General features: G+C 41.1%; 1 protein-coding gene across 2 annotated transcripts in view; it reads left to right on the top strand.

The window, feature by feature from the left end:
• The window catches only part of LOC129732905 (E3 ubiquitin-protein ligase TRIM9), a 184,595-nt gene extending 179,862 nt beyond the window's left edge, over nucleotides 1-4,733 (top strand). For both annotated transcript variants that reach the window (XM_055694319.1, XM_055694318.1), the window contains 2 exons: nucleotides 647-880; nucleotides 965-4,733. In XM_055694319.1, the coding sequence (XP_055550294.1) occupies nucleotides 647-880; nucleotides 965-1,254 (524 nt within the window). In that variant the 3' untranslated portion in view covers nucleotides 1,255-4,733. The remainder of the gene's footprint in view (nucleotides 1-646; nucleotides 881-964) is intronic.
• Nucleotides 4,734-12,465: the final 7,732 nt, after the last annotated feature.

Raw genomic sequence — 12,465 nt, 5'->3', positions numbered from 1 at the left:
TCAACATTAAACGAGTAGAGTAAGTTGGCAATCAAGCGATGGGTTTTTTTCAGCGTGGTGGTTGCTCAACCGAGAAAAAAACGAAAATCAACCATTTTCATTTTATAAAGGTATCTCTACACATTAGAAAAAATAGTGAGAAATTATTTCTACGGGTTGTATTTTCTCGAGTCGAGTTCAACTGGACTACATATGTACTTTTATTAGAATTAAAGTGGTTGAGTGAAGCCAACTAAGTTGACCTACTGAACCCGATTCCAGCCTGCCTGAGTGGGAAAAGATTATTTTTCTTCAAAGGTATTAAGTAATAATAAACCGTAGAAAATTACACACATTTTTTCCTAATTAGTATCATAAGTTAATTGGAAACCAACAACTCTTTCCATTTATTATCATAACTCTGTGAGTGTGAATATGACGATCTTTTGAACCCTTTCTGCTACGTGTTCTCGCTTTTGCAGGTCACAAATCTTATTTATATGAAACAAATTTTATTCATAGGAAGTATATATCCGAAAACACCCATAATATATCACTGGCTTGGGTGACACCCCAAAACAAATTTCGTTTACCACATCAACGCCGAGCACAAGCAAATTGCTTTATTTTGCTAACGGGTTTTCTTTCTTGTGTGTTTCGTTTGCAGTGGCCTGGTTCACCTTTGACATGGTACTCAGCGGCGGACCGTGTTCGGGGCTTAATTTTTCCAACGACAATCGGACAGTATCGGTCGACGGTTGGGAGCATCGGGTGGCTCTCGGGTCGGTTGGGTTTTCTCGCGGCGTTCACTACTGGGAGTTTACCATCGACAAATACACGGCCGACACCGATCCCGCCTTCGGAATTGCCCGGATTGATGTGGCCCGCGATAAGATGCTTGGTAAGTGTACTGGTTAATGTGCCGCTTCGTTTTGGTTTTGTTCTGAATCTAATGCTTTTTAATCTCCGCGTACTGTTTCCACAGGAAAGGACGACAAAGGTTTTGCAATGTACATTGATCGGCAGCGGTCATGGTTCCAGCATAACTCCGTGCACGAACGACGTGTGGAGGGCGGTATCTCCACCGGCAGTACCATCGGAGTCCTACTGGACCTCGAGCGCCATACACTGCATTTTATCGTCAACGAAATGCCGCAAGGTTCGGTTGCGTTCCGTGATCTCTATGGCGTCTTCTATCCGGCTGTCAGTGTGAACCGTGGCGTCACATTGACACTTCACACCGGCCTCGATGCACCGCATATGGACTATCACTGAAACGAACTGAAGGGTGACGACTAGCAGAGAGGACAGTTGCAAGCAAATATCGCAGAAAGCACTGCAGCATGAGAAGGCGTGCTGGGCATGCGAATCATCTGAGATTTCTTTAATTCAAATTTTATTTAAATTATTTTGCAACTCCTCACTCGGTACGTCACAACAAAAGACTTTCAGGGGTCGCGTAGTGGCGGTTCCACCTTCTCCATTCCCGAGATTCATTTCTGTGATGATGCACAGCAAAGATTACTCATCGTCCGGCAGTCATCCACAGAGAACCAAGGAATGAAACTTCATATAGCACTCGAAGTGGCAGAGTGGGCAGAAAGAAAAGAAAAACATAATCATGCTTTTGCAATTTATAATGTACAAACAAGGTTTAAAGTTGTACCGTAAAAATAAGATGAAATCCCGTTCCTTTAACCGTACTTTTGTATAGTAGTATGAAACGGTCAAGACGTCAATAGAACTAGAAACAGATATGACATGGCAGCAGCTTCGGTAGCAGTGAAGGGCGGTTAAGAAACGAGTAAAGTCGAATTAAATTGTTCTTGGTATATCCAAAGCAAGAATCTGCTCGGGGAAAAAAATATAAATAGAGTGGGCAACTACCGTCCCGATATCATCGATGCATCTCAGCACTGTGAGTAAAACTATACGAAATTCACTCGCCCAATTCCGAGTACATAACCAGGGAACGGTATCTATAATTTTTAAGACGAATACACAGTGTGCATGATTCGATAAAAAACAACGGATCTCAGCATACAGTGTTCTATCGACTATAGTTCCTAAGTAGTTTTTACTATTAGCTCAGGCTCCGGTGTCGATGAGAATAACCGAGTTGTCGTCTCGGAAAAGTTCATTTATCGTTTACGTCAGGCCAGCAATGTAGAGGACGGCAAAAGAAAATCTGATTGCTGATACCAGAAGCACTAATAGACATGTTTTCTGATTGCAATCATCGGTGCTTGATTAGGCTACACAGCATTGAAGTTTGACCAACGATTCGTCCCAGTCCGGCTGTAGATTGTGTACTTTTCGTCTTTATTACGCTTAACAAAACAAAGAATCGTATTATTTGCGAGGTAGTTCGTTGCTAGTTGTCACCGTGACAATGTGTCCATTACCTCTGTTTTGCTTCTTTGGTTTGCAAATTGCATCTCCCCGCATTCACGGTCACTCGTTTGCATTTGATAAATGGGGCCCCATTATACTTAATTACCAACCCTGAGTGTTGCTACCCGCTGCCATTTCGGATGTGTGTCCAGATTTCCTCGGTATTATGCGGGGATAGCAAACCGTAAACGAAAGTAGAATTTATTATTCAATGGAGGGAATTTAAATTCATTCACCAACTCAAGCGCAGTAAATAAATTATGAAAACAAATCGGCTGTAAATATTGTATCATAAATTAACGATTGCCGTTGATGGCGAACGGCGCGCGTTGAATAGTCCAAAGCCCCAATGCATCAATCAAAATCCCATTAATCAACATTCGTTCAATTATGTGGATCAGTGGATTCGACCGTTACAGCCAAATTCACTGGTGCTAGACTCGATTCTTCCAGTTGAAAGATCAGCTACGGTTGTTTTATACTTCTGTAAACCAGCAATAACAATAGTAGCCAGCAAACTGCATTCGGAATGAACTTCTGAATCCGTCAGTCCGAATAGGCATGTTGGAAAAAACTGAAAATCAATTCATCTTTTAACACCAGTAGTGGCAGCTTTCTAAGCTAATACATATTATATTAATGCACATCACACTAGAACAAGACTAGAAAATTGGATTGAATTTCGCGTACCCACACAGTATTACTTTGATACTTCACGGAACCCGCAATGTTGTTCATATTACTTATTACCTTAAAAATACTCGTTTGCACTGAACCCCAAAGTTAGTTTGATGCTCTTTGATATATTCTGATGTATTGATGAACAAGGAGATATATTTTTTTTTTCAAACATTTCAGTATTGTTTACAATGGAGCATTTCACCACCAAATACATTTGACGATGTTTCAGTCAAGTCTGCGTTCTTGCACTCAGGCATGAATTCCGTAACATATTCACTACTTCCAACCGCTCTAGGATGCGTAATGCTGATATAGATTAGTATTATTACAGGCGTAATGTTCGATTCCAAGTCGGCAAAGATTATTGAAGTTGATGGAACCAAAACGAAAAACCGGTTGAAAATTTTCTAAAGCAAAATAGGTTCTAATTGCGCCTAGTGTAATTCGGTTTGAGTCATTAGATAAGCTCAGTGATTTTACTCTTAAAAACAACAACGATCAAACAAAAAAACCCATGATTATAAAATGTATCAACACTAGCGGTTTTTGTCGATAATTTTTCAATTACTACTGCTTAAAAAACTGAATTCATTTCATTGTATCGATGTGATTTTCTACACGATTAAAGAACAATATTATTACCGCTTGCGGCAACAACCAATTAAATCCTCGGTTGATGCAAACACACCACCAGGAATGCCAGCAAACAAAATCGCCTGTCTTTAACCGCATAACGAGCAATCAATTATTCATACGGCGATGGCTCTATTGCTGTGCCTCGTGACTTCATGGATCACTTGTATGTTTTGTGTCGTTGTACAATCAAACTAACAACGGGGGTCATGCAAACGGATGCCAAGACAAATAATAAATTCCACTGACCTCTCTTAGTCCAAAGGGAATTGCGTACATACATACCAAAAAGCAAACAATCACACAGAAACACAAAAACGCAGCGATAAGCGATCAATTTTATCACCATCGTCATCATCATTATCTTAATTCAGATTCGATTTGAGAACTAAAAATATCATCATTTTTGTTTTTGTACATTTGTAAATGACTATTAAATTATTGCCTCACTTGACTTAGTACGCAAAGCTATTTGAACACATCAGAAAAAATGCAAACAGTATTTGATAGCATAGAAAAAGTAAGTCATCGCACGTAGGAGTAGTAAATTGAAATGAAATCATTGCATTCACTGATGTTTGTATAACAAGTAAACGATCTAAAAGACATACGCAAACACCTAGAGCAAATTAATCGTCAGTAAGTGTAGGGTAAAACAGACCAGCATCACAAAACTATATGCAGATCGAAAGTACAGGTCAATGGAAATAGTTGAGCTTCTCGTCTCGTCAAATGTGACGACATTTTTTTTTTCGATAAACAATTGAACATTGAAGCAAATATAACCCATGCAGAGAGGTGTGATGGTGCCCAAAAGTATTAGCTGCCAGACAATTTTAATCCGTGTGGTGAAAATTTTACATTAAACAACTGAATATAACACTATGTAATTATAATACGATAACTAATTTATTGATACATAAATCTATTATACGGTACCGAATGAAAAAAAAAAAAAACAAAAACAACACAAAAATACTACAAGCACTAACGAAATACGGTCATATTCCGTAGTTCTATCGAATTATAATGAAAATAGTTTAAAATCGGCCTTCTTGCTGCCGTTAGTGAAAAATATCACATTCTGTGCACAAATTCAATAAGCAATGATGGGCACCTTTCCGCTGATTCGCTAATTCATTCGCACCATGAGATTTCAATAATCGAATCAATGATTTCGCAAATTTCGGAATTGGTTGGTTAAACTATGAGTTTTGCTAAATATTGGGCGTTCAGAACAGCTATCGCTTACGCAAGAACTAGAACAGTGGAACACAAAAAAAAAACAAACAAAAATAGAGTTATTCAATTTAGATATGTGATGTATGTGGTTCAAGCCTTTTTTTTATATTTACCTCTTTCAAATAATTAGTGTCATTCCGCGTCGAACACTCGACAGAAACGGACGTGCAAAGTGGTCGTTCTATTACAATCCGGTCCGTGTGTACGAATAGCCAAACAAAAGAGTGTATTATTCTTTCGAGTTGAAGGCCATCAGTTGACAATCGAGTCCGTGTCGCTGTGCTGAGTGATCTCACACCCGGCTCACTGCTGGTGGCTGTATTGGTGCTGCTGTACTGGTGCTGCTGGCTGCTTTGGGTGCAGCTTCGAACGATCGGACAACCACTGCTGGAAGGAAGAAGTAAAGAGGTACGTGTTCTTGTCGGCGCTAGTGCGCTAGTGCGCTACATTTAGCGCGATGGATATAGATCCCTCGCCTCCCGTGCCACCATCCCCGAGCCCCCCTGACCCTGTCCCTTCTGTTACCCCCTCCCCTGTTCATTCTCCAGTCCCCCCTCGCCCCAGGCTTTACCCGGACGGATCTCAACAGGGCAGCTATACTGTTAATTTTCGTCCAAAGGCAGGAGTGAATTCAAAGCGATTAAACATACTGCAAATTTCTAAAGACCTGACGGAGGGGTACAAGGCCGTGACCGAAATTTCCAAGGTCCGACCTAACAAGCTCCGTGTCGTGGTCAGTGATCTGGCACAGGCCAATGCTATCGCTTGCTCTGAGCTCTTCACACGCGAGTATCGCGTTTACATACCCGCACGAGAAGTGGAGATCGACGGTGTCATAACCGATTCGAGTCTGTCTGTCGAGTGTATCCTAAAAAGCGCAACCGGTTGCTTCAAAAATACCGAAACACAGGCGAAGATTTTGGATTGTAAGCAATTGCGGTCCATGTCTCTCGTCGGCGGTAAAAAAGTTTACACTCCGTCAGACTCGTTTCGCGTTACGTTTGCCGGATCTGCACTTCCTAGCCACGTCTCGATCGACCGGGTTCGTCTGCCTGTGCGATTGTATGTACCCCGTGTTATGAATTGCACCAATTGCAAGCAGTTAGGCCACACTGCCGCCAACTGCTGCAATAAGGCACGATGTAGCAAGTGTGGGGAGACTCATGCGGAAGATTCTTGCAGTGTTAATGCTGAAAAATGTATTCACTGTGGGGAAAACCAGCATGAGCTCTCCACATGCCCGGTGTACATGCAGCGCAGAGATAAAATCAAGCGGTCACTTAAGGAGCGTTCAAAGCGTTCTTACGCTGAGATGCTGAAGAAGACCGTGACCACTTCTACCATAACATCGAACCCCTTTGATCTGTTGCCCTCTGATGAAACCGATTCTGACGATTCATCAGCGGGAACATCTTATGCCAATCCTGGGGAGTCTAGGAAGAGGAAAAATGTTTCTTCTCCTAAACTTCCCCGTAAAGGTCCTAAGATTTCCCAAAGTGTAATGAAAAGTACGAACAAACCAAACAGTGCTGCGGAAAAACCGAAGCAAACTCCTCCTGGGCTTGCAAATTTAAAGTCCCAGAAGGAGTTCCCAGCACTGCCAGGAACATCTAAAACCCCAGTTGTTCCTTTTGCACATCCAGTTGATGAAACAAACTCTGGATTAGTGAAATTTTCTGACATTGTGGACTGGATTTTTGAAAATTTCAATGTACCCGATCCAATTAAAATTTTTCTTACAGCATTCCTCCCAACAGTTAGATCATTTTTGAAGCAGTTGACTGCCCAATGGCCCCTCCTTGCAGCGATTGTATCCTTCGATGCCTAATTCAACTGCGTATATGAAGGATTCTATCTCTGTCTTACAGTGGAATTGTAGAAGTATTTTACCAAAAATTGATTCGTTTAAAGTTTTGGTAAATAAAAACAAATGCGATGCATTTTCCCTTTGTGAAACTTGGCTTACTTCAAATATTGATCTCAACTTCCATGATTTTAATATTATTCGCCTTGATCGAGACACCCCATATGGAGGAGTACTTTTAGGGATTAAAAAGTGCTATTCTTTCTATCGTATTAACCTCCCCTCGATTCCAGGCATCGAAGTTGTCGCATGTCAAATGACAATACAAGGTAAAGAGCTTTGTATTGCCTCAATATATATTCCTCCCAGAGCACAGGTTGGGCAACGGCTGCTCTTTGATTTAATAGAACTTCTTCCCTCGCCACGTTTGATTTTGGGAGACTTCAACTCTCATGGTGTGGCTTGGGGTTCCCCTTACAATGATAACCGCTCCTCTTTAATCTATAACCTTTGCGATGACTTCGACATGACTATTTTAAACAACGGTGAAATGACACGTATCCCGAAACCTCCAGCGCGCCCAAGCGCTTTGGATCTATCCTTATGTTCGACGTCGCTACGGTTGGATTGCACATGGAAGGTAATCCTCGATCCTCACGGTAGCGACCATTTGCCTATTCTTATTTCAATTAATAACGGGTCAACTCGCATGCGACCAATTGACATTTCGTATGACCTCACACGGAATGTCGATTGGAAGTTATACGAGGAAATGATTTCAAAAGCGGTCGAGTCGATTCAACATCATCCACCACTTGAAGAATACAATCTCCTCGCGGGCTTGATTCTCGACGCCGCGTTGCAAGCCCAAACGAAGAAATATCCCGGCGTAACGATCAAAGAACGGCCTCCCACTCCGTGGTGGGACCAAGAGTGCTCCGATGTCTACACGCAAAGATCCGACGCGTTTTTGGCCTATCAGAAGAAAGGTATACCTGGCGACTATATACGGTATTCGGAGCTTGATACCAAGCTTAAAAGTTTGGCTAAAGCAAAGAAACGCGGATGTTGGCGTCGGTTCGTGAACGAGACGTCGAGGGAGACATCGATGAGCACTCTTTGGAACACAGCCCGAAGAATGCGGAATCGCGTAACGGTCAATGAAAGCGAGGAGTCTTCAAGTCGGTGGATATTTGATTTTGCCAGGAAAGTATGTCCGGACCCTGTTCCTGAGCAAAACATTGTTCGCGATGCGTCTCCGGGCCACGACGCGATAGAATCACCTTTTACGATGGCAGAATTTTCAGTTGCCCTCCTGTCCTGTAACAATAACGCGCCTGGGTTAGATAGAATCAAATTCAAATTGTTGAAGAATCTACCCGGCAATGCCAAGAGGCGCTTGTTGAACTTGTTCAATAAGTTCCTGGAGCAAAACATTGTACCGCAGGATTGGAGGCAAGTGAAGGTGATCGCCATCCAAAAACCAGGGAAACCAGCTTCTGATCACAACTCTTATAGGCCGATTGCAATGCTATCCTGTATCCGGAAATTGATGGGAAAAATGATACTCCGTCGTTTAGACCACTGGGTCGAATCAAATGGTCTGCTTTCAGATACCCAATTTGGCTTCCGCCGTGCCAAAGGGTCGAATGATTGTCTTGCGTTGCTTTCAACAGATATTCAGCTGGCGTATGCTCGCAAAGAACAAATGGCGTCTGCGTTCTTGGACATTAAGGGGGCTTTTGATTCCGTTTCTATTGACATTCTTTCGGGTAAACTTCACCGACAAGGATTTTCTCCAATTTTGAACAATTTTTTGCACAATTTGTTGTCCGAAAAGCACATGCATTTTACGCACGGCGATTTGGCAACTTTTCGCATTAGCTACATGGGTCTTCCCCAGGGCTCATGTTTAAGCCCCCTTCTTTACAACTTTAATGTAAATGACATCGACGAATGTCTGGCAAATTCATGCACGATAAGACAACTTGCAGACGACAGTGTAATCTCTGTTACAGGAGCCAAAGCTGCCGATTTGCAAGGACCATTGCAAGATACCTTGGACAATTTGTCTGCTTGGGCTTTACAGCTACGTATCGAATTCTCTCCGGAGAAGACTGAGATAGTAGTTTTTTCTAGGAAGCATGAACCTGCTCAGCTTCAAACACAGTTAATGGGTAAAACGATTTCTCAGGTTTTGGTACACAAATATCTTGGTGTCTGGTTCGACTCTAAAGGCACCTGGGGTTGTCACGTGAGGTATCTGATGAAAAAATGTCAACAAAGAGTGAATTTTCTTCGTACAATAACCGGACAATGGTGGGGAGCCCACCCAGGAGACCTTATAAGGCTTTACCAAACAACGATACTGTCTGTTATTGAGTACGGGTGTTTCTGCTTCCGCTCCGCAGCAAACACACATTTGATCAAAGTGGAGCGAATACAATATCGTTGTTTGCGTATCGCTTTGGGTTGCATGCAATCGACCTAACGATGAGTTTGGAGATCTTAGCTGGAGTACTACCATTGAAAAACCGCTTCTGGAGCCTGTCTTCTCGTATTCTAATCAAATGTGAGGTCTTGAACCGTCCCGTGATTGAAAATTTTGAAAGGTTAATCGAACTTAATTCTCAAACCCGTTTTATGACATTGTATTTCAATCACATGTCCCAAAATATTAACCCTTCTTCGAATATTCCAAATCGTGTCGACTTATCAAATACTTCTGATTCTACTGTATTTTCGATACATCCATGATAGAAGAAACTCGTGGAATCCCGGATCATTTACGCGTGCAGCAGATCCCTAAATTTTTTTCCAATAAATATCGAAACATCAACTGCGACAATATGTACTACACTGACGGATCACTTCTTGATGGGTCCACTGGCTTCGGTATCTTCAATAACAATTTAACCGTCTCCCATAAGCTCGATAATCCTGCTTCTGTTTACGTCGCAGAATTGGCTGCAATTCAGTACACCCTAGGGATTATCGAAAAAATGCCCACGGACCATTATTTCATCTTTACGGACAGTCTCAGTTCCATTGAGGCTCTCCGATCGATGAAAGATGTTAAGCACTCTCCGTATTTCCTGGGGAAAATACGGGAGCATCTGAGTGCTTTATCCTAAAAATCTACTCAGATTACCTTAGCGTGGGTCCCTTCTCACTGCTCGATACCGGGTAATGAGAAAGCGGACTCTTTGGCTAAGGTGGGCGCAACAAACGGTGATATTTATGAAAGACCAATTGCCTTTAATGAATTTTTCGCATTTGTACGTCAGAATACGATCATCAGTTGGCAAAATTCTTGGACCAAGGGGGAACTGGGAAGGTGGTTACATTCCATAATCCCCAAGGTATCGACGAACCCGTGGTTCAAGGGGTTGGATGTAGGTCGGGATTTCATTTGCGTGATGTCCCGGCTTATGTTCAATCACTATAGATTTGACGCGCATCTCCGTCGTGTTGGGCTCGGGGAGAGTGGTATCTGTGCCTGTGGTGAAGGTTATCACGACATAGAGCACGTTGTTTGGTCATGCCCTGTACACCGTGACGCCAGGTGTAGATTAATAGCTTCCCTGCAGGCCGAAGGTAGGCAGCCGGCTGTTCCTGTTCGTGATGTCTTGGCGAGCCGTGACCTATCCTACATGTCCCTTATATTCGTTTTCCTGAAATCCATCCACGCCCCAGTTTAGTCCTATCCCCTTCCGCCTACATCCAACCAAACGACAAGAACACGTTAAGACCCCGGATCCGGAAACAGCAATCAGACCCGCACGATACTCTCAAGGCCCGATGGAAACAACCCAATATGCCAGTCCGTAATATCTTGGCCCAGCAGCGGAACAAATTTAATATGCTGCTTACCTATGGCAATGAAAACCATCAAGCAGCAAACCTGTGCAAAATATTCTAGCTTTAAGTTAGATTTAGTTTCAGCTCGTAGTCGGCAGCGAGGATAAAAAATTTGCTTTTTGTTATTAAGATACTTTAGAAAGTAAGCTACCAGATATAATTGGCGCCGTTAAACATTGAATTGTATTTGTGCCGTGTCAAATAAACTAGATGAAGAAAAAAAAAATAATTAGTGAAATAATGATTAGTGATGCCAAAGTTTAGGTTAGCGGTGCTTGCCACAGGTAAAATCTGAAACGAACCTTTTTGACTTTCATGAAACTTTGTATATGTTTTCGACTAGAGGACACTCAATTTAAGGATTTATCGAGAAAATATTTTATTTACATTTTTATTTAATTTCCAAATGCCTTTTTACATATTTTTAATGAAAGTTTTAACAACAAAACAACAACGACAACAGTAACATTGAATAAATTCAATGTTCTCTTGAAAAATCTCCAAAACGATTAGGGATATGATGACTTGGGTAAGCCTGTATAAAACGCCCCCTCGGGACATAACGCCCCAGTCCATTTATTCGGAAACACACAAAAAATAGATATGAGATATGAGACTATTGGGAATCCGTAGCGGGACATAGAATCAACCTTCTGTGCAAGTTCGATAATTGTCTTGTCACTATCAGCAAAAAATAAACCAAAATCAATTTTGATTTGAGCTGCTTCAGATCTAATTTCTTGCAGCGTTTCCGTAACGTTTTTTCACTAGTGTATACAGTTTATTACCTGATATTTGCACTTACATATCTCAAATGAACCTATAAGCAGCTGTATCTAGTAAAGAAACGATAAAAATTGTATAATTTGCCTAAATATTGAATGCTTTCTGCTACACTACAGCTCCGGGCAATATGCCCCATCGCTAGACGCGTTTGAAAATTTGCGCCGAAAATTTCTTTTTTCATTTTCGTGAAAAATTCCAATTTTAAGATTTCCTATTTTAATTAAACTTGTTCGGGTCTATCATGTGCATGTAATAAGCAAATGATAAGAGTTGGAACCTCACTTTTCTGTCTTTTTAGGGATATTCTAGCTTTGTGCAATAAAAGCACATCTACTTATATATCTAGAAATATTGTGAATTTTGAAACGGGTCTTTGTGAGATGAAACTTTATAGTATTTGGCATCGTTTGCCATCAATAACTCAAAACTACAAAGTTTTGAGTTGTGCCAGTATTGAATTCAACTGACAATATATTCATTGCTTTAGCGTTTGCTTCTGAGACTTCAAGCGCTGTTTCACTTCGCGTGTTGATATTATACTGGCATATTATACTGCATCTAGGGCGTTTTGCCCCGGTAGATTGGAAAGCTTGCGATTTAATCATATATTTTAATGAAATTATAGCGTTTTTGTGTAACAGTAATTACAAAACAAAAAATTGCAGTGCATTTCCAACTAAATAGTGTATCCAACTGCATGAAAGATTTGATGTTTGTGATGAACATAGCTACAATATTGACGATGTTTCGTATTATACCTGTTTAGCCTAATGATCACTAGTCGTGTCTTAGCTCATGACGAAAATAAGACCTAATTTGGATTTGTCGCTAGTGTTATTGCTCGTGAGGCTTACATTTTTCTTATACGAAATGTCAAAAACATTTTTTTGTACAACGCTATTACAGACGACACCAATTTAGAACAAAAATTGTTCTTATTTAGGTATGGATTCTAAACGTGTATTCAAATTAGAACTTCGATAATTATTTGATTTAGTACTTGAGATGAAATTACGATTTTGATTGCAATTGTGATTAGGATTTCGATTAGCATTAGGATTTGGATGATTTGCATTAAGAATTCA

Source organism: Wyeomyia smithii, chromosome 3 (genome assembly GCF_029784165.1).
Source record: "Wyeomyia smithii strain HCP4-BCI-WySm-NY-G18 chromosome 3, ASM2978416v1, whole genome shotgun sequence".
Lineage (NCBI taxonomy): Eukaryota > Metazoa > Arthropoda > Insecta > Diptera > Culicidae > Wyeomyia > Wyeomyia smithii.
Note: the sequence above shows the minus strand (reverse complement) of the source record. Positions and strands in the feature narration are given on the sequence as shown.